We start from the raw sequence: 23,555 nt of genomic DNA on the forward strand, positions 1-23,555 counted from the left end.
CACATTGTGAAGACTTCAATATTAAGATGTAATTCTCTACAAGTTATACATTTAATGGACTTGCAACTAAAATTCTAGCATTTGGGCAACCTGACTCTCAAACTACATTACAGAAGAGTAAAGATCCATAAAGAGCTTAAAAACTCTGAAAAGAACAACAAAGACTGGCAATTCTTTCTCTCTACCATATATTAAGATATAAAGTCATGAAAGTAAAAAACTGATTTAAAGAATAGACTATACCATCATATATATATGGGAACTTGGATTAATAAATGTTTTGATAAATCATTAAGGAAAATACCAGTATTTTTGTGGATGACTTTAGAAAAATTGACCCACTATTTAGAGAAGAATAAAATTGGGTTCATACCACTTACAATATACAAAGTTGAATTCCATGAGGACAGAAGATCCAAATGTGAAAGGTTATACTCTAAAATATTAGAAAAATAATGCATGCAGACCTTGGGCTGAAAAATGGCTTCTTGAGTAAATTCCCAAAAAGAAAACACAAGGCAAAAAAACTGATGGAATATCATTACATTAAAATTAAAATGTATTTTTCTATTGTTTTTATGAAAACATACCTTAATATATGGTTTCTGTTCAACTAAGGACACCAAAGACAGAGTTAGCAGACAGATGAGGAGGTAAATATTTGTAATAAAAAGTAGGGATTAAAATCTAGAGTAAATAATGAACTCTTGAAATTCAATGAAGAAAAGATATGGAACCCAATAGGAAAACTGGCAAAAGATATAAACAATTTTGTAAAGGGTCAAAAGTACAGCTGACCCTGGAACAAAGTGGGGATGAAGGGACAGCAAACCCCAACATGCTAAAAAACCCACCTATTAGCTTTGACTCCTCAAAAACTAGACTAATAGCCTACCGTTGACTGAAGCCTTAACTGTAACAGTTGATTAACACATATTTTGTATATTATATGTATTATATACTGTATTCTTACAGTCAAATAACCTAGAGAATAGAGAATGTTTTTTCAAATTGTCATAAACCTCTAAAAATTTTTCAAATATATTTACTGCAAAGACTCTCTGACTAAGTGTACCCACACAGTTTAGACCCATGCTCAAGGGTCAACTGTACATGCCACTCTTTCTCTCCCAGTGAATATAGCTATGGAAATTGAACAGACTGCATGGGCAGCCATCTGAAAAACAGTGGCAAGAGGATCAGGGAAGAAGACGTGAATTTGAAGTACCACTGAATTGGTGAGTTTACCCATTTTTTCCCCTCAGGCACCTATCTCCCTGTCTGTTTTCAGCAGAGCCCCAAACCTGGAAGGGAGAATAATGCTGACAGCTCCAAGAAAAGCCTATAAGCTCTGGTTAAGGAAATACATTATAATATCTAGAGAAGAATTTCTCAACTTTAGCACTACTGTAGTCTCCCCTTATCCACAGCAGGTATGACCTAATACCTTCAGGGGACACTGAAACTGCAGATAGTACCAAACCCTATACATGTACACACATTGTTTTCTCCTATATACATACCTATGATAAAATTTATAAAAAATTAGGCACAGTAAGAGATTAACAATAATTCTAAAATAGAATATTATAACAACATAATGTAACAAAAGTGAATGTGGTATTTACAAAATATCTTATTATACCCACACTTCTTGTAATAATGTGAGATGATAAGATGCCTGGTTGATGAGATGAAGTGAGGTGGCTGACACAGGCACTGTGACATAGCATTAGGCTATTGCTGACCTGAGGATGTCAGAAGGAAGATCAGCTGTTCTAGACCACTGCTGACTGCAGGTAACTGAAACTGCAGAATACAAAATCATGGCTAAGGGCAGACTACTACATTAATTTGGGGCAGATAATTTTTTGTTGCAGGGAAACTGTCCTGTACATTGTAAGCTTATTATCAGCATCCTGGCCTCTACCTGCACAATGCCCGTAGCACTCCCTGGCAATCAAGTCTCCAGACATTGACAAATGTGCCCCAAGGGGTAAAATCACCACCATTACCACAACCCAGCACTGAGAAGTACTGCCCTAGAGCAAACACTAAAAAAATGGATAGTTGGATTGACAATAACTTAAATGCTAAAAAATGTCCAAATAACTCAAAAGCAGAAAAAAACAAAAAAACACAGGAAACATACCACCATTAAAATGGTAGACCTAAATCCAAACTCACTCCAAAAACCCACTAAAAATATGATACAAGAACAACAAATGCTGGCAAGGATGTGGAGAAATGGGAACCCTCCTACACTGCTGGTGGGAATGTAAAATAGTTCAACCATTGTGGAAAGCAGTATGGAGGTTACTCAAAAAACTAAAAACTAGAAATATCATTTGAGCCAGGAATTCCACTGCTAGGAATTTACCCTAAGAATACAGCAGCCCAGTTTGAAAAAGACATATGCACCCCTATGTTTACCGCAGCACTATTTACAATAACCAATAAATGGAAGCAACCTACGTGTCCATCAGTAGATGAATGGATAAAGAAGATGTGGTACATATATACATATACACAATGGAATATTATTCAGCCATAAAAAGAAAACAAATCCTACCATTTGCAACATGGATGGAGCTAGAGGGTATTATGCTCAGTGAAATAAGCCAGACCAAGAAAGACAAGTACCAAATGATTTCACTCATCTGTGGAATATAAGAACAAAGAAAAACTGAAGGGACAAAACAGCAGCAAAGTCACAGAACCCAAGAATGGACTAACAGTTGCCAAAGGGAAAGGGACTCTGGAGAGTAGGTAGGAAGGGAGGGCTCATGGGGAAGGTATAGCAAGGAGAAGACAAGTAGTGACTCTATAGCATCTTACTAAGCTGATAGGCAGTGACTGTAATGGAGTATGTGGTGAGGACTTGATAATGGGGGAAATCTAGTAACCACAATGTTGCTCATGTGTTTTTATATACCAAATATATATATATATATATATATATATATATATATATATATATGATACAGGTAGTTCAGAAGTAAAAAGGATAGAAAAATATATACAAACACTAGTCATATGAAAGCTAAAGTGGCTTTATGTTAATATCACAGAAAGTGGACTTCAGAAAGAAAACTATCAGGGATAAAGAAGGACAGTATATAATAATAAAAATTAAATTTTCTAAGAAAATGTAGTTATCCTAGATACATATGGAACTCACAACAGACCTTCAAAATACATGAGACAAAAACTGACAGAACTGAAAGGAGAAAAAGACAAATTCACAATTATAGCTACAAACTTCAGTTTTCTCTTTTTTGTTCAATTTATTTTTATTTTTTTGAAGAACATTATGTTTACTAGGCTCTCCCCTACCCCAAGTTCCCCCTACAAACCCCATTATAGTCACTGTCCATCAGCATAGTAAGATGTTGTAGAATCACTACTTGTCTTCTCTGGGTTGCAAAGCCCTCCCCTTTTCCCCACCCCCCACATTATACATGCTAATCATAATACCCCCTTTCTTCTTCCCCACTCTTATCCCTCCCTACCCTCCCATTCTCCCCAGTCTCTTTCCCTTTGGTAACTGTTAGTCCATTGTTGGGTTCTGTGATTCTGCTGCTGTTTTGTTCCTTCAGTTTTTCTTTTGTTCTTATACTCCACAGATGAGTGAAATCATTTGGTATTTGTCTTTCTCCGCTTGGCTTATTTCACTGAGCATAATACCCTCTAGCTCCATCCATGTTGTTGCAAACGGTAGGATTTGTTTTCTTCTTATGGCTGAATAATATTCCATTGTGTATATGTACCACATCTTCTTTATCCATTCATCTACTGATGGACACTTAGGTTGCTTCCATTTCTTGGCTACTGTAAATAGTGCAGCAATAAACATAGGGGTGCATCTGTCTTTTTCAAACTGGAGTGCTGCATCCTTAGGGTAAATTCCTAGAAGTGGAATTCCTGATTCAAATGGTAAGTCTATTTTGAGCATTTTGAGGAACCTCCATATTGCTTTCCACAATAGTTGAACTAATTTACATTCCCACCAGCAGTGTAGGAGGGTTCCCCTTTCTCCGCAACCTTGCCAATATTTGTTGTTGTTTGTCTTTTGGATGGTGGCGATCCTTACTGGTGTGAGGTGATATCTCATTGTGGTTTTAATTTGCATTTCTCTGATAACTAGAAATGTGGAGCATCTTTTCATGTGTTTGTTGGCCATCTGAATTTCTTCTTTGGAGAACTGTCTGTTCAGCTCCTCTGCCCAATTTTTAATTGGATTATTTGCTTTTTGTTTGTTGAGGAGCATGAGCTCTTTATATATTTTGGATGTCAAGCCTTTATTGGATCTGTCATTTACGAAAATATTCTCCCATACTGTAGGGTACCTTTTTGTTCTATTGATGGTGTCCTTTGCTGTACAGAAGCTTTTCAGCTTGATATAGTCCCACTTGTTCATTTTTGCTTTTGTTTTCCTTGCCTGGGGAGATACATTCATGAAGAAGTTGCTAATGTTCACATCCAAGAGATTTTTGCCTATGTTTTTTTCTAAGAGTTTTATGGTTTCATGACTTACATTCAGGTCTTTGATCCATTTTGAATTTACTTTTGTGTATAGGGTTAGACAGTGATCCAGTTTCATTCTCTTACATGTAGCTGTCCAGTTTTGCCAGCACCGTCTGTTGAAGAGACTGTCATTTCCCCATTGTATGTCCATGGCTCCTTTATCGAATATTAATTGACCATATATGTTTGGGTTAATGTATAGAGTCTGTAATCTGTTCCACTGGTCTGTGGCTCTGTTCTTGTGCCAGTACCAAATTGTCTTGATTACTATGGCTTTGTAGTAGAGCTTGAAGTTGGGGAGTGAGATCCCTGCCACTTTATTATTCTTTCTCAGGATTGCTTTGGCTATTCGGGGTCTTTGGTGTTTCCATATGAATTTTTGAACTATTTGTTCCATTCAGTTCTCTTTTTGCAAAAGAACTAGTAGACACCAACTTCAAGCTCTACTACAAAGCCACAGTAATCAAGACAAGTTGATACTGGCTCAAGAACAGACCCATAGACCAGTGGAACAGAATAGAGAGTCCAGATATTAACCCAAGCATATAGTCAATTAATATATGATAAAGGAGCCATGGATAAACAGTGGGAAAATGACAGCCTCTTCAACAGCTAGTGTAGGCAAAACTGGACAGCTACATGTAAGTGAATGAAACTGGATTACTAACTCCATACACAAAAGTAAACCCAAAATGGATCAAAGACCTGAATGTAAGTCATGAAACCATTAAACTCTAAGAAGAAAACATAGGCAAAACTTTCTTGAATACAAAGATGAGTAACTTCTTCATGAGCATATCTCCCCGGGTCAAGGGAAACAAAAGCAAAAATGAACAAGTGGTACTACATCAAACTGAAAAGCTTCTAACAGAACCCAAGAATGGACTAATAGTTACCAAAGGGAAAGGGACCAGGGAGGATGAGTGGGAAGGGAGAGATAAGGGGGATGGGGGGGAAATAAAGGGGGCCTTAAACGATTAGCATGCATAATGTGTGTGTGGGGGGCATGGGGAAGGCTGTACAGCACAGAGAGGACAGGTAGTGATTCTACAGCATCTTACTCTGCTGATGGACAGTGACTACAATGGATTATGTGGTGGGGACTTGGTGATGGGGGGAATCTAGTAACGACAATGTTGTTCATGCTCATGTGATTGTATATTAATGATAACAATAAAAAAGAAAAAAAGAACTAGTAGACAGAAAAATAAAAAATATAGAAAAACTGAACAATCTACCAACTGGATCTCACTGACATTAACAGAAAACTTCACCAAAGAACAGCAAAATACACATCACTTTCAAAGGCAAGTGGGCTAAAAATATTAACAAAGTTAAAAGATCATACAAAGTTCTCTGACCATAATAGAATTAGACTAGAAATCAACAACATAACAGGATTAACTCCCAACAATTGATTCTTTGACTAATGGATTATTTAGAAGTTGTATTTCCAATAATCAAATATAACTCTCAAGGGAAATTAGGAAATATTTTGAATGGATCAAAGATGAAAATACATTATCAAAATTTGTGGAATTCAAGTAAAGCAGTGCTTAGATGGAAATTAACAGCATTAAGAAACTAGAAAAAGAAGGAAAAACCCAAGCAAGCAAGTAGAATAAAGTAAGTGGTTAGGAACTCAAGTTAATGAAATTATAAACCGAAAACTAGAAGAAAAATCAACGACATCAAAGGCTTGTTTGAAAAGGTCAGTAAAACCCACAAACCTCTATGAAGACTGACAAAAATCAAGAGAAGTAGTAACTTCTTTGGCCAGGCCTCATTTATACCAACTCATTTAAAGAGTGATGCTTATAAATGCAGTGTGTCTAGCCTAAGATAATGAAGAGTCTGGAGATCATGTCACATGCAAAACCATGCTGGAATTTTTAGCTAGAGAACACTAAAAAGGAAGAATTATTATGATGTTCATGTATCTGTAGGGCTGTCATAAGAAGCAGTGATTACCTACAAAGCAATACTAAAGAGAATGACAGTAAATTATAGCAAGGCAGATACTGGATCAAATGTAAGAAAGAGAATTTTTATCAATTAGAGCTGACAATGAAATGGGCTGCTTCATAAAACAGTGAACTTCTCACTACTCAAGAGTCTGAATGAGTATCTCATCAGGAATTCCATATAAGAGAATCTGGAGGTGACCTTCAAGAACCTTTAGGTATTTGATTACAAAAGTCTACTTTATAAAACATTAAGTAGACTTAAGCACTAAATAATTAAAATTTGCTTTATTAACTTTTATAACAATATAGTATGACAACATAAAGAATTCTAATTATAGTGTTCATTTTCATAACGCTCCATAAATAAAAGTCTTTAATAAAGAAAATAATCATTCTCTGGCTGGAAGTGGAAATGGTAGTCTAATTAATATGCTAAGCCGACAACTCTAAATTCATTGTTAAAATATATCAACCGTACATGATTTTGGAAGCTCTATAATAAAGTACTTGTATAAAACGTTAATAACTGCTAATTTGCAGTGCACACTATATTGTTTCCCTGTAAGACAAAATAGTAACACATATGGTAAAAAAAAACAATGTCAATAATCACTTTTACCACTCCCAGGGACAGAGAATGGAGCTAAATGCTTACTTCTAATCTGGTTTGATGCTGCTTAGTCATCTGATCTTGAACCTTCAGTCTTCGAAGGAGTTCTTTGAAACCCACCATTGGTACAGGAATTAACCTGAAGAAATGCAAGTGGTCAATTTTCAGACCTGAAGCCTATTACTACAAAATGCAAGAAGTTAAGGTTTTCATAGTAACAGTCATATATCTTCAATTAAATTTCTAGGGTTTGAAGGCAGATCTAAGACTATGAAATCAGCAATGTTACACCACAGAGATTTTACTCAACCTCCCTAGTTTACAAAGGAGGAAATACAGTTCAGTCAAAAACTGCGTTACTAAACGCAAGTACAATTAGGGGACTGGTACTCAGATTTCAATGTTTCCACACTATGCCACCTTGCAACAGTCAACACTCTTTAGAAACCAGTTAAACTGAAAGTAAACCCACCTCAAATTTAAGAATTATAATTTACATCTGTTTGCCTCCCTTGGAGCCAATATTAGTTCTTATATGAAAATGAAATGAAGATACACTTACTTTTCAGAATCAGGGTTATCCACCTTGGCTTGTTCCCAGATAATAGGATCAACACCTACCACAAAGAAGAAATATTTTTTCTGTAAGAAATTTTTTCTATTTTTCTATTGTATGGAAAGGCCTTCCTAAAGTAGGACACAAAACCCAGACTGTAATGAAAAATGACTGTCAAATATGTCTACTACAAAAATAAAATTTTTTATAGAATAAAGCTAAAAAGTGGAGACTGAAAAGAAATACCTATAACATAGAAGATAATAGATTAACCTCCAGAATATAGGAAGAGCTCCTATAGATCAGAAAGAAAGACAAAAAAACAGGCAAACACATGAATAGGTAATTCACAAAAAATATAAACACATGGCTAATAAACATAGGAAAACATTCCCAACTTTACTAGTAATCAAGGAAATGCAAATGAAAGTAAGTATTAATTTGTGGCTGGAGTGGCAAAATTAAAAAGACTGATAATCTCCATTGTTGGCAGAAACAGAGTACAATGACAAAGTATTAAAAAAAAAAAGATAAAAGTAACACATTCCTGTTATGAATGTAAATGGTAGAACTTGCACTGGAGAGCAGTTCCGCAGTATCTAACAATACAAAGAGTACACATAATCTTGACTCAAAAATTTCATTACCAGAGATCACTTCTACAAAAATACACACCCATGTGTTCTAAGACACAAGGATGTTAATTGTTGCATAGTTTATAATAGCAAAAAGGTGGAACTGCATAGTTTATAATAGCGAAAAGGTGGAACTGACCTAGAAGTTAAGTAAAGAAAGGTTCATCCATGGTATTCATGTAGTTTTTAAAAACAGTAAGACTTAACCTTCATGTACTAAGACACGGATAGTATTAAGAAATATGGTAAGTAAAAAGGCAAGTTGCAGTAAATGCATAGTGCAGAATACTTTTTTTAAGGACTTCCATGTACATATAACAACAGAAAAAGGACTAATAGAGTACAATAAATTAACAGTAGTTACTTCGGTGGGAGATAAAAAAAATATTGAGTGAATTACCTTTGGGCAAATGGATTATGGACTATTTTCTTTAGTTCATCATTTCTCAAAATTTCTAACAAACACAGCTACATAATAAAAACACGAAATGAGTAAGAATACAGTAAGATGCAGTACTATGCCCCAAATAAGCAGGCACATTATAGCTGATACTAGTTTTATTAACATTAATAACCAACAAACACCTCCCACAACAGAGGAAGCATGCATTCCTAAATTTTTCATTTCCTCAACTCTTTGACTTGATAAACATACCAGCAGGAGGATTCTGTAAAAGCTGTTTGATCTGTGCAGGAGAAAGTTCTGTTCTAGTCATAGAAAGGGTTACACCAAGTTGCTGCAACTGTGTTTTTATATTGGTTTGTTCAAAATGGGCATATAATGTTGTAGTTGGGACTCTTCTTGAAGTACCATTTGGAGAACGCTCAACAACATAAATGACCACTTCCGTCCTGAGGGAGAAATAACCAAGTTATAAAATATGGATCACATTAACTCATAGCCCAAATATCAATGCAGCATGTGATTTTAGAAGGGTGCTAGCTGAATCCAGAAATGGTTGTTTTAGAAGGGAATTAAAATATTTTTACCCTTAAATCTTGGAAAATAAAGAATTGTTTATTTAATGTTACGTTCACTTGCAAATCAGCTTAAATGATAGAAGTTAAAATGAGATCGGCAAATAAGGTAATACCTGTAAAAGATTTGCTTAGCTGCAAAGTCCTATGTAAACAAATACGATTTTTTTCTGGAATAGTGTAGTACTTTGAAGAATCTGTTGAAGCTTGTGGGTTGTTTCATTGCAATTAAGACCAAGAAGTAAAATTGGGTTTCAGTTATTATATCTCACTAATAATTATTCTATCCTCAAATATCCGCAAATGTAACACAATTATAAAGAGAAACTATTTTATCCAAGAATAACAAACCTCTAGACTGAAATTAAACTTTCTTCTTCAACACAAAACTAAAAAGCTTTCTCCTCTTAAAAATTTTGATACCATTATTGTTGGGTGTTTCTGAACACTGGTGATACAACTTAGCAAGGCACTATAAAAATGACTGCAAGAGTCATGGACTGTTGCATACTTGCCACTAAGTATGAAAATTACACATAGGACATCAATCATATTTATCCATGAACGAACAAAAATAGTAATCAGTTTAAACTTTCTAATAATTTCTTTGTGGCCTTTGATTTGCACAGTCATGATTAATGTTTAATGTTTCTTCCTGTTTCTGACTGAAACATCTAAGAAATTATTAGCATCTAATAAACTGAAGATTAAGAAAAAACCTTTTAAATAAATATTTTTATAAATACTGAATAATTACTAGCTGAGAAATAACATTCTGTCTGGAGATTTAATTTGTGCTTTATCAATTAAACACTGTTGATCACTTTTTGGACCAAGGTACACAGGAATAAATGGTTTATTTAATGTATACTTACTGGTCATCTGGCAATGTTTTAATACCTTCTACATTTACAGTAAGGGTCTGGTTTCCTCCCAAAACCTTATGCAATGATTCTACCAACTGCTGTTGCTGGCTTCGAATATCTGTTTCTTTTTTGTTGAAAACTAAAACCACTAGCCCATCTTCTTCTTTGTTATTGGGCATACAACTATAACCTACTGCCTGTGGAATGACAAAATAAATGGTATCAGAAATATGTACAGACCTAAAATCAGATGTTTAATATTAACAGCTTAGTGTCCACTAAAATAGGGAAAACAACTTGATGTCTGGTAAATGAAGAGAATAATGATCTTTCTCTCTACTCTGTGCCCTAAGGGGTCACATAATTATAAAAAGAAACTATATTATCCAAGAATAACATAAACTTACAGAGTGAAATTAAACTTCCCTCCTCAGTAGAAAACGAAACAGCTTTCTCCTCTGAAAAATCCTGATATCCATTATTGTTGGGTGTTTCTGAACACTGTTGATACAGCTATGCATGTCACTGCAAGAATGACTACATAAGTCATGGACCAAAATGTAATTAATTTTACTGTAAGTATGACTCATGGAATCGTAAGTTTCAGATATATAAAAAAATGATTCCTACCATTTGCAACAACATGGATGGAGCTAGAGGGTATTACGCTCAGTGAAATAAGCCAGGCGGAGAAAGACAAATACCAAATGACTTCACTCATATGTGGAGTATAAGAACAAAGAAAAACTCAAGGAACAAAACAGCACCAGAATCACAGAACCCAAGAATGGACTAACAGTTACCAAAGGGAAAGGGACTGGGGAGGATGGGAGGGAAGGGAGGGATAAGGGCAGGGCAAAAGAAAGGGGGTATTATGATTAGCATGTATAATGTTGGAGGGAGGCATGGGGAGGGCTGTGCAACACAGAGAAGACAAGTAGTGATTCTACAGCATCTTACTACACTGATGGACAGTACTGGAATGGGGTTTGTGGAGGGGAGTTGGTGAAGGGGGGACCCTAGTAAACATAATGTTCTTCATGTAATTGTAGATTAATAACAAAATTAAAAAAAAATGATTTACTAAAATAATACTTACAAAGTACAGTAATTAGAAATACTATAAAGAATGTCTGCATCATTTTATGATTCAGGTAATAGAAAACTATACCTTTCTGAAGAATTGCTTTTAGATAGAAGCCTTTTCTCTATTGTCATCACTTAAAAAAGAATTTAAATTTACTCTAGATTAATTCTTTACATATTTTACCATATGTATGTTATATATCAACTTAAAAAAAATTAAATTCTTATATTCAACCTAGGTCTACTGTATATCTCTCAGTCACTAAACAGAAATATTAAAATTTCACCTATATATACTCATAAGTTATGCTGCTTTCATTTTGTTAGAGTGATAAGATAAAGATATGTTCTCTAACACGACAGGCTGGTCACTTTTGTTGTTTAACCATGCTCAAGGGTCTGATCCTCAGCCCTGCAGCTCCAAACCTGGGCTTATGTACACATTGATTAGGTTTAAGAGACTGATGACATAGGCCAACAAAACTCAAAAGAGGCTGAAGTATAAACTGGATTGCAATACATTAATTTGTTATTAAAAAAACACATTGTCAAGCTGACCTACTCTTGCTGGCTGATGAATAGAATCTCTGAGAAGTCAAATTCAAATAAGAAGGTTGTTTGGTAGGCATGGAATCACAAAAAAACAGACTATACTGTTTTAACAGCTTTCCCATCCAGCTACAATAGTGACAACAGAATTATATGTGCCAAGCAGAACAGATACTCCTACCTGCAGTAAGGGTATAATTTCCCAGACAATGTTAAGATGATTACCACTAAATTCTGCTTTCGGGTCTTGCCTTTACAGGTACCAAGCAGACCACTCCCGTTCTGTTAACATTTTTTCCCCAGGTATAAATTTTATTCTAGTCACACCTTCCTTCCATCATATTCTGGTCACCTTTAATCATACATATGTTAGAAATCACTTCAATTTCATAATTTCCATACTTTTTAAAACAAAAAGTATAACTGTACCATGTTTAAGGAGTACTAAAAACCACACAATTGCTCTTACACATATTTTAAGTGAAAATCAAAAGCAGTATTAATACCTTAAATCGGCAAAAAGGATTTTCTTGTGTGAAGTCCACTGGTGGAATGTTATTGTTAAAGTATCCTTTTCCTGTTCCCCAAAAGGCCTGTAGCTGATTCCATTTTGCCAAAATAGCATCTCTCTCATCTCCCAATAACGTTGGAGCAGAAAGAGCACTTGCAGTATTTATCAGTTGGTTGGACTGGGTAGGAGCTTGTGCAGGCTGACTGAAGAGACCACCTAATGCTAAAAACGTACCCAAAAATTAGTACTTCAGAAAGAGAATCAATCAATTCAGATCTTAGGTACAGGAGGCAGAATAATGCCCTCATCAAGAATGCCCACATCCTAATAATCCCTAGAACCTGTATATATGTTACCGTACACAGCAAAAGGGACTTTGCAGATATAATTAAATTAAGAGATTACATTTAGATTGCCCTGGATTATTAGAGTGGGTTCACCATAATCACAAGGGTCCTTAAAAGACAAGAGGGAGGTCAGAGTCAAAGTGAGATTTGAAGATGCCTATGCTGCTGGCTTTGAAAATGGGAGGAAAGGGCTACAGGCCAAGAAATGCAGACTCTAGAAGATGAACGAAGCAAGAGAATAGATTTTTCCCTTAGCACCTCTAGAAGTAACACAGCCCTGCCATTAACTTGATTTTAGCCCAAGGAAACCCATTTATGAATTTCTTATCTGGAGAACTGTAAGATAATAAATATTTGTTGTCCTAAGCCACTAAGTTTGTGACACTTTGTTATGGCAACATGAGGAAACTAATACACTAGGACAGTCCTCATAATGTTAAGCTTGCTTTTCTAATGATACCATCTTAATATTAATTTCATGACCAGAACACAAACTTCTTCTGTTGTTAGGCACGTGCCCATACACGCGTGCACACACACACACACACACTCACACAATGCATATGGATATGGAAAAGTAAAGTTTGTGAAGTTGCAGAATTGTTTTTAAACAACCTTTGTTGCTGTTATATTTGTGTAATAAATACGAATTGGAGGACACAAAATAAGTAAAAGAATCATTATAACAATTTTATATCAACATCAGTTTAAAAAACACTTTCCTTCTATTATAAAGAAATATATGGTAAAAAAGAACAACAAATGGACTAAACATCAGGATTCTAAACTAAAGCTTTAGCTGGCTATGTAACATTGGGCAAGTTACTTAGCCTCTCTGTGCTACGATTTCCCCAACAGAGTGTGAGAAGTTGTTAGATCAGATCAGTATTTCCCAGGTCAAGACAAATAAGTACCCCTGAGACATGAAAGTACAGCTTTCAAGCAACAGCTGAATCACTAAATGAACTAATTCACAGAGCAAAAAGCACTCTTTAAATTGTCTAATATTTTATAAAATGTCTCAGTTTGAGGCTACTATGTCTTTAAGGCTTTATGACACTTGTTATCTCATTTTCTAACAAAGGAAAGAACAAGCCTATGTAGCTTAAGACAAAAATTTTATCTAGCTAGGATTTATTAATATTGTGGTTTTTTTGTACTTAATTTTGATTATCTTGTCTTTATAATAAGTGATTAACTAGTTTTCCATTTATAGCAGTGGTACAAATTGTTCTTTTAAAGTAAATGTAGTTAATGTTTAAAAGTAAATTGATTTACAGAAAATTCTTAAACAATAATACAAATAGTACATAAGTAAGAGAAAAATCATGAAGCTATACCAAATAACCTGAGTTTTAGGACCACTGTATTAAATGGTATTTAAATTTTCTTTCAGCTGTTAAGATTGCTAAATACACAGGTCAAAGGGGCTTCTACAGGTCTGGAGAGGGGCTCCTATTACCCTCCAGAGGAGGAGTATTAATTCCCCAACAGGCATATATGAAAATTGCAAAGAACTGGACTGAAATAGAAGCCAGAAGACTTGAATCCTGGTTTAGTAGAAGCTCCCTCTGTAGCCCTGGCCAGGAAAGTCCTAGGCTTCATCTTCCTCAACTTTTAAATGAGATTAACTATGATTTACACTGATTTGGATTCGGCTTCCCTTTTACCTTTCACACTTCACACTGGATTACAACCACAACAGTCTACTCAAAGTTCACTAGCAGGAAGGCACTAAGGAACTCAAATTCTTCAACTTTCACTGAACACACATTCTCCTTGAAAAGATCTTCTCAGATTTCTTGACAATACAGTCTCTTCCGGTTTTATATATCATACACGTATAGATACATACTTTAAATTCATTTACTTACCATGTATTAATTCAACAAATATTTATTGAGCATCCACTAAGAGTCAGACATAGAGCTAAATACTAAGGATATAGTAGCAAACAAGAAAGGTTCTTTCAACAGATGGAGCTCTTCAAACAAACATTAAATATTGTAATAAGTGCCTCAGAGAAGTACAGAGACTTTTAGAGTACTAACTGGGGGAACTAATCAAGCCTGAGGGAGGGAGGTTAAAAGAAGGCTGCCCCATCAGAGCTTCAGCTAAGGCCTAAAGGAAGTAGTCAGAACACAGAAGGGGAAAAGATAAACAGCATGTGCAAAATCTCTGGGGCAAAGACAGGGGAAGATGAGCTGCAAAGCAATTAGTACTACTAAATAATAAGGTAGGGGAAAAAAGTGGACTGGGGTATAATCCAAGTTAGAAGAAATACAAAACACAAAGGAATATGCTGAACTATACCATAGGAGTGCAATCAGTAAGTCCACACTGAACTCTACAGAACAAATTACCTGAATTCTTCAACAAATTGAAAAAAAAAGCTAATAAAAGAACTTGCAGAGATGTAAGACAAGACAATACTGTTAATACACTTGAGTGATAAAACTATAAAAGAGTGAGGAGGTGATCACCAGAAGAGACAGGCCCATGTAGTTCCTGTGATGGGGAAGTGACGGGGAGGGGAATGCGGAGGGCCTCAGAAGTGGCTGGCCGGGGCCCACACCATGGCATGGGCCGTGCTTACAAGGGCATTCACTTTATATGTAATTCTTTAAGCTGTCCTTCTGTGCAGTTTTCTGTATTTGTACTATTTTTAGCAACAAATAATTTTTAATGGGATGGTACTAAACACAAAGGCCTTATAACTCTAATCATGCCAACCAGTCTTCTCCCCAGTTCCTATGATCACATATAAACATGAGAAGTAGCTCTTGAAATCCTGTATTTATAATTCTTAAAACAAAAGGTAACCACTGAACTGCTGGAACAGTGCACTCAACAACTTTAGCTATACTGTTAGGGCTGTATGTTTGAAAAAAGATGAAGACCTCTTATACTTACTAGTTTGCTGCTGCTGTGTGTTAAATCCTCCAAATCCCAGTCCAGTTCCCAAACCAGTACCCAAACCAGTACTAGTTCCAGTTGTGCCAAAACCAGTACCAAATCCAAAACCCTTGTTCTGAGTGCCACCAAAGAGTCCTTTGAATGAAAAATCGAAGTTGCTCAAGTTAAAAAAAGCCAAACTAACCTTTAGCTCATTTACTTCTACAAATGACTGAAAATGTCCTCTTACCTGTAGTGCCTGTGTTGGTTGGAGCAGAAAAGCTGAATGCAGAACCTGCTGTGGTAGATGTTGTCCCGAATCCTCCAAATCCACCTAATTAAAAAAGGACAAATAAAATAGAAGGAATCTGTTATACACATAACAGGTAATTTCTTTTATATGTAGCAATTACTTACAAAATAATCTGAAAAACAAAATATATTGATCTAATTTTTCCTTTCTCTACTTTCAATGTCAGTATTTTAAAAACTGTAGTACTAATTAAGAAATCAATATGTTGCAAGAAATCAGTGACTAAGTATTTAAAATAGAAACACCACAATGCAGTATTTAAAACAGAAATACCACAATGAAGTATATACCCTTCAACTAATGGGTGATTAACAGTTACAGCTGAGAAAACACATTAAGCCTATTGCCATGTTTAACAAACTCTAAAATGACTATATGTGTACTTAGAGAGTGGGGGTTGTAAATTCAAATGCCTAAAAGATTTATGTTGGTAACATTAAGAAGTGAACAGACTGGGTGTTTACCAACTGGTGAAATTGTTTAGTGTGAACAGTTTTAAAAATGGCAACTGTTCCTAAATTCCAGCACATTACTGCTACAGGAGAATGGTAGTTTAGTAGTAGTATACAATCCCATTTTTCCCAAGAGAAAGAGGAGATCTAGATTTCCTATGTGAGATTTACAGAATTTAAAACCCTAATTCAATTGTTTGCAACTCATTTGAACACTTTTAAAATAGTGTGCCAAAGATCATTTAGACAGACTGTGTCACCAGCTTTGATGGATTAGTTTATATTCTACTTTATCTTATATTTCTACTTAGTGTCCATCAAGACTAAGCAACTTTTCAAAGGAAACGCACCAAAACAACTCACCTCTTTACAACAAGAATGTGTTTCTTGAAGGAAGAAATGAGGGGAAAAAACCCTAGTGGAAAGCAGTGGCAGGGGAGCGCAGAGGTATCACAGGGCTCTGCAATACCATCTGGCAACTCCGACAGACATTCAAAGTTCACTTTTAGATAAGTCTAGAGATGAAATTAATCTTAACCTTATCTAACTTGATATTGGAATGGAATGGAATGCTGCCAGTCTAAAATTGTTTTATGGTTGTTTGCTTATTGTCAGTCCACCTGATTACCAGTGTGGTGCCAAAAAGACTTCTATGACAAATGTTTGAACCATTAGTGAGTGCTCTCTTGGTTATGCTATAGGATTTCTCAGTTTTTAATTTTTAATCTCATTTCTGATATAAGAGACAGATATGCAACAATACTGTAACATACAAGTGCAAGAAGAAAAAAAACCCAATACTCTGATATTAATTATATATTTCTGATTTGAAAAATTACTCAAGAATAGGCTGCATGATTGTATGCAGGCACAACCAAGTACTTATTTACTTGTAGACTGTATTGCAGTACTGCAAACTACAAACATTTTGATAAAAATCACCTAAAGTATTAAACATTGTTCTTACTCCTTCTCATCACTCTTCATATCCAGAGAACAACTAAGATATATTGTGAATTGGCTACACAATAAAAACAGTATCTTATCATGCTCCATAATACCAAAAATGTTCATTAACAGTAGTGGATCTGCAAGGATACAAAAGGATATAAAAGTAAACAAGAATTTCTATCAGCTTTTGCTGAAGCCAAAGTTAACAAACATTTATAGAAGTAGTTAAAACAGTTATCACAACTCAAAACAGTGGTAACTCCAAATGAACATGAAATCAAGCAAAACCAACATGTTTATTTACTGTTACTGAATTATGAGCTGGGTGCCTTTGCTCGGATACACAAGTTTTGAAATGTTTGTTTTACCCAGTGCCAATTTTAAGCAAACAGGGAAAAGTAAACATACCAAACAGTGATATGTGATCACTTAAAATATATCTTAAAGATAATGGATTATTTTATCTTTGGAATTTTCAAGTATTCTTCAAAATGTTTTGAAATCAGATGCCAAGGTGACATTCATACTGTAGTAACTAATCACTGCACAAAATACGAGACGTCCCAAATATGTCTTAGGAAATAATGTTTACCAAATGCATATAATTGGCATGGGCATAAGTAGCATAATGTAAGAGAATATGGACCATAAATTCATATACGAGCAGCAGCAGAACAAGACTTTTCTATAGGGTCATTGTATGTAAAGCACACATAGACCAGTTTTAAATTTTTATATATGCACATGAATTTTAGTTTGTGATTTGCAAAATTTCCAGTGAGCTTCAAACAGTCCAGATTCCAAAATCTTCCTAATTATCTTTTGAATGCAAAGATATTTAGCCCACCAGTCACATCTCAATGCCACCTGACAATAAATTAAACTGCTCTCTCTGGTCATTTCTGAAAAAATCCAGGGAAGAATTGGGGGTTCTTTCTATAATTAATATCTTGTAGAAATGTATCCTAGTCAGCTGAGTTGATCAAAGAAATATATTAGTATTATTGCTGTTATTACACAGATGAAAAAACAATATGTTACTGCTGTTCGTATAAGACTTGTTTCTCTTGGGAAACACAAGGACAATCCAATTAAATTCCAATGAAAGATGAAGGAAAATGAAAAAATGCAGGAGTCCAAGAATCCCAGCAAAATGGGACTGACTGCTGAGCTTATACTTTGGAAGTACCTAATAATTTGGAAGATATATTCAACTCAAAATAATAATCCATTCCAAGTTCTTATCACTTCTAAGGTATATTCTATTCAATTAAATGCAAATTTAACATTCTAACTTGTAAGACTTCCCCAAACCAAATCCTTCAAGAGAGAGAGTCAAATCTTGAGACAAATGTTTTTGATAAGACGTTAGGAAATGAGTTTCCTTGTCTTATTAAGCCAAGTTGGTGTTCTTTCCCAAACTCTAGGAACCACAAAATATTCTTGGACTCCAGCTCCCAACACTAGTTACACATACAACCCGCAGTATCTACCTGCACTTGCCAGACTGTTACCAAAATTGAAAGGAGTCGCCGAGGTAGTAGAAACACCGAAATTCCCAATATTAAAGTTCACTGCAGGATTAGCAGTTAATCCGAAACCCCCAAAATTAAACCCACTGGCGGTGGAGTTGGCAGTCTCAAGCCCACCAAATCCTGATAGGCGTGTAGGTAAAGAAACAAACAAAATTTTAAAAGGGGATGGGTGAAGAAAGAAGAAAAAGAAAGCAAGATAAGGATTAGAAGAGTCAGCAGGAGATTTCACAGAAGTGAACAAAGACAAACCTTGACTTTGCTTGAAACCAGTTAAGAAAAAGGAGGAGGTGGGGTCAGTACAAAGGAGCAGGAGCGTGAAGTCCCGAAACAAGGACCAAAGGGTCAGGGCCAGAGCTACCGACCCTCCGGGGCTGGGATCCAGTGGGACCCAGGGAGCAGCGAGGCAGCGGCCCGGGCCGCCCCAGCCCTATCCTCCCAGCAGCGGGCACCACGCGAGCGTTCCCGCCGGTCCCGGAGCCTGCTTGGGGAGCGGAGGGCGGGTCTCCAGCAAGGGAAGGGGGCAGCCGCGCTCCGGTCTCTCCCGGCCCGACTCCCCGGCGAGGGGAGCGAACCCGAGGATAAGCCTCTGCGGGGACCCAAGCGCGGCGTGCGAGCTCCGGGACGGGCCTCGAGCGCCCCTCCGGCCTCCTCGCAGCCGCCTCGGCCCGCTCTGCAGCCGCCCGCCCTTTTCCGATGCCCCGAAAGTCTCCGCGCCGGCATGAGATCCAAGCTGGAAAGTCTGGGCCGAGGGGGCGAACCAGAGGCCTTTCCTCCCCGGGAGAAGGTCCAAGGGGATCACTCACCCGCGGGGGCCGCGGAGGCTGCAGCGGTGCCCGAGGTACCCGACGGAGCCCCAAAGTTGAAGGCCATGTCGCGGGAGCAGGGGACACCGAAACGCTGCTCCCGCGACACTCGGTGCACTCAGCCTTTCGATCCGGCGGGGAAACCGGCCCCAGCTCACTGCATTCCGCTTCTTTTAGGCCGGTCTAATAGGCCGGAACGCCCGAGAGGCGTAGGGGGTGGAGGGGAGAGGGAACGCCCCTTCCGGCTGGCTTCCGGGTGCTGTAGGGCTACGCGGGGCGTGGAGCGTCACAATCGCGGGAAGACGTGGGAAAGCTCTCGGGGGCGTGCCGCCTGAAATGCCTAGAAAACCGCTTTGCGGAACCCCCTCGGAAAGGTGTACACGAGGCTGAATACGTGTGTGTCAGGAGGTCAGGGAAGGAAAGAAAGAGAAATCCTTATCTTCCATAGTGGAGAGCCGATGGATAATGCTAAAACTGAAAATTCACGAAGCAGCCTGTTTACAGAGTCATAGGGGTAAATTTAAAAAAAAAAAGGCTAAAAGAGGTGCCTCGAGGATAATGTTAGGTGTCTTTATATAACTAACCGTGTGGAATTGAATCTTTTTTGGTATCATTAATATACAATCACATGAGCAGCATTGTGGTTACTAGATTCCCCCCATTATCAAGTCCCCACCACGTACCTCATTACAGTCACTGTCCATCAGTGTAGTAAGATGCTATAGAATCACTACTTGTCTTCTCTGTGCTGTACTGCTTTTCCTGTACCCCCCAACCCCCACTACATTATGTGTACTGATCGTAATGCCCCTTATTCCCCTTATCCCTCCCTTCCCACTCCCTTTCTCTTTGGTAACTGTTAGTCCATTCTTGGCTTCTGTGAGTCTACTGCTGTTTTTTTCCTTCCGTTTTTTGCTTTGTTCTTACACTCCACAGATGAGTGAAATCATTTGGTACTTGTCTTTCTCCACCTGGCTTATTTCACTGAGCATAATACCCTCTAGCTCCAGCCATGTTGTTGCAAATGGTAGGATTTGTTTTCTTCTTATGGCTGAATAATATTCCATTGTGTATATAATGTAACACATCTTCTTTATACATTCATCTACTGATGGACACTTAGGTTGCTTCCATATCTTGGCTATTGTAAATAGTGCTGCAATAAACATAGGGGTGCATCGGTCTTTTTCAAACTGGGCTGCTGCATTCTTAGGGTAAATTCTTAGAAGTGGAATTCCTGGGTCAAATGGTATGTCTATTTTGAGCTTTTTGAGGAACCTCCATACTGCTTTCCATAATGGTTGAACTAATTTACATTCCGACCAGCAGTGTAGGAGGGTTCCCATTTCTCCACATCCTCGCCAACATTTGTTGTTTGTCTTTTGGATGTTGGTCATCCGAGCTGGTGTGAGGTAATACCTCAATGTGGTTTTAATTTGCATTTCTCTGATGATTAGCAATGTGGAGCATCTTTTCATGTGTCTGTTGGCCATCTGAATTTCTTCTTTGGAGAAGTGTCTGTTCAGATCCTCTGCCCATTTTTTAATTGGATTATTTGCTTATTGTTTGTTGAGGTGCATGAGCTCTTTATATATTTTGAATGTCAACCCCTTATCAGATATGTCATTTATGAATATATTATCCCATACTGTAGGATGCCTTTTTGTTCTACTGGTGGTGTCCTTTGCTGTACAGAAGCATTTTAGTTTGATATAGTCCCACTTGTTCATTTTTGCTTTTGTTTCCCCTGTCTGGGGAGATATGTTCATGAGAAAGTACTCATCTTTATATTCAAGAGAGTTTTGCCTATGTTTTCTTCTAAGAGTTTTATGGTTTCATGACTTACATTCAGGTCTTTGATCCATTTTGAGTTTACTTTTGTGTATGTTACATTCTCTTACAAGTAACTGTCCAGTTTTGCCTACACCAGCTGTTGAAGAGGCTGTCATTTCCCCACTGTATATCTGTGGCTCCTTTATCATATATTAATTGACCATATATGCTTGGGTTAATATCTGGACTCTCTATTCTGTTCCACTGGTCTGTGGCTCTGTTCTTGTGCCAGTACCAAATTGTCTTGATTATTGTGGCTTTGTAGTAGAGCTTGAAGTTGGGAAGCAAGATACCCCCTGCTTTATTCTTCCTTCTCAGGATTACTTTGGCTATTTGGGGTCTTTTATGGTTCCATATGAATTTTAGAACTATTTGTTCCAGTTTGTTGAATAATGCTGCAGGTATTTTGATGGGGATTGCATTGAATCTGTAGATCGCTTTAGGCAGGATGGCCATTCTAACAATATTAATTCTTCCTACCCAAGAGCATGGGATGAATTTCCATTTATTAGTGTCCTCTTTAATTTCTCTTAAGAGTGTCTTGTAGTTTTCAAGGTATAGGTCTTTCACTTCCTTGCTTAGGTTTATTCCTAGGTATTTTATTCTTTTTGATGCTATTGTGAATGAAATTGTTTTCCTGATTTCTCTTTCTGCTAGTTCATTGTTAGTGTATAGTAATGCAACAGATTTCTGTATATTGATTTTGTATCCTGCAACTTTGTGAATTCAGATATTCATTCCAGTAGTTTTGGAGTGGATTCTTTAGGGTTTTTATGTATAATATCATGTCATCTGCATGCAGGGACAGTTTAACTTCTTCCTCACCAATCTGGATGCCTTTTATTTCTTTGTGTTGTATGATTGCCGTGGCTAAGACCTCCAGTACTATGTTGAAAGGAAGTGGGGAGAGTGGGCATCCTTGTCTTGTTCCTGATCTTAGAGGAGAAGCTTTCAGCTTTTCACTGTTAAGTATGATGTTTGCTGTGGGTTTGTCATTTATGGCCTATATTATGTTGAGGTATTTGTCCTCTATACCCATTTTGTTAAAGAGTTATCATGGATGGGTGTTGAATTTTGTCAAATGCTTTTTCAGCATCTATGGAGATTATCATGTGGTTTTTGTCCTTCTTTTTGTTGATATGGTGGATGATATTGATGGATTTTTGAATTTTGTACCATCCTTGCATCCCTGAGATGAATCCCACCTGATCATGGTGTATGATCCTCTTGATGTATTTTTGAATTTGGTTTGCTAATATTTTGTTGAGTGTTTTTGCATTTGTGTTCATCAGGGATATTGGTATGTAATTTTCTTTTTTTGTGGGGTGTTTGCCTGGTTTTGGTATTAGAGTGATGCTGGCTTCATAGAATGAGTTTGGAAGTATTCCCTCCTCTTCTATTTTTTGGAAAACTTTAAGGAGAATGGTATTATGTTTTCTCTAAATGTCTGATTAAATTCAGTGGTGAATCCATTTGGACTGGGGTTTTTTTCTTGGGTAGTTTTTTTATTCAATTTCATTGCTGGTAATTGGTCTGTTTAGATTTTCTGTTTCTTCCTGGGTCAGCCTTGGAAGGGTGTATTTTTCTAGAAAGTTGTCCACTTCTTCTAGGTTGTCCAGTTTGTTAGCATATAATTTTTCATAGTATTCTCTAATAATTCTTGATTCTTAAATCAATGTTTGTATAACTTTAATAAAAAATCAAAACAGTAACAAAAGCCATTGTATCTATCAAAACTACAAATGCCCTTGGAACTGGCAACGCTACTTCTATAAATTTTCATAAAAATGATTTGGCAAAATTATGGAATACAAAGTTGTTTGTTACAGCGTTGTTTTGATAAAAGTGATGGGAAAATAAACAGGTTTGCTTCAACAGCTGCATTTATGAAAAGAATACTATTCAGACATGAAATGAGAACAGCAAAGTTCTTTACTGAAAAGGTTCTCAAAGACTAATTAGAGGAAAAACACATTTAGAACACTGTATACGGTATGCTACAATTGGGGTGGGGGGAAAACCAGGGCTAGAATATAAAAATACACATACTTGTGTAAAATATTCCTGGAAATATATATTTTAAAAATGGATAATATTACCCCTGGGAAGATGAGTGGCTAGGAGATGAGTGTAGGAACTTT

At 36.8% G+C, this 23,555-nt stretch overlaps 1 protein-coding gene and 1 long non-coding RNA gene across 8 annotated transcripts in view; one reads left to right on the plus strand and one right to left on the minus strand.

Annotated features, from left to right (window-relative positions):
- NUP54 (nucleoporin 54) overlaps positions 1-19,758 on the minus strand; it is a 34,136-nt gene extending 14,378 nt beyond the window's left edge. For 3 of the 7 annotated variants that reach the window (XR_008997757.1, XM_057502320.1, XM_057502319.1), the window contains exons 1-9: positions 19,582-19,758; positions 18,737-18,898; positions 15,778-15,861; positions 15,546-15,683; positions 12,281-12,507; positions 10,149-10,336; positions 8,951-9,147; positions 7,667-7,721; positions 7,150-7,243 (exon numbers count right to left, since the gene is read on the minus strand). Coding sequence is in view for 6 of the 7 variants with exons in the window: in XM_057502320.1 (XP_057358303.1) it covers positions 7,150-7,243; positions 7,667-7,721; positions 8,951-9,147; positions 10,149-10,336; positions 12,281-12,507; positions 15,546-15,683; positions 15,778-15,861; positions 18,737-18,898; positions 19,582-19,648 (1,212 nt within the window). In the remaining variant the exon portion in view is untranslated. The remainder of the gene's footprint in view (positions 1-7,149; positions 7,244-7,666; positions 7,722-8,950; positions 9,148-10,148; positions 10,337-12,280; positions 12,508-15,545; positions 15,684-15,777; positions 15,862-18,736; positions 18,899-19,581) is intronic. The other 4 variants (XM_057502318.1, XM_057502321.1, XM_036927483.2 and 1 more) reach the window with 4 other exon arrangements.
- On the plus strand, positions 445-18,730 carry LOC118933327 (uncharacterized). The gene is made up of 3 exons (XR_005033084.2): positions 445-1,238; positions 15,784-15,913; positions 16,604-18,730. It is a non-coding gene; the product is annotated as an uncharacterized LOC118933327 (long non-coding RNA).
- Positions 19,759-23,555: the final 3,797 nt, after the last annotated feature.

Source organism: Manis pentadactyla, chromosome 5, assembly GCF_030020395.1.
Source record: "Manis pentadactyla isolate mManPen7 chromosome 5, mManPen7.hap1, whole genome shotgun sequence".
Taxonomy (NCBI): domain Eukaryota; kingdom Metazoa; phylum Chordata; class Mammalia; order Pholidota; family Manidae; genus Manis; species Manis pentadactyla.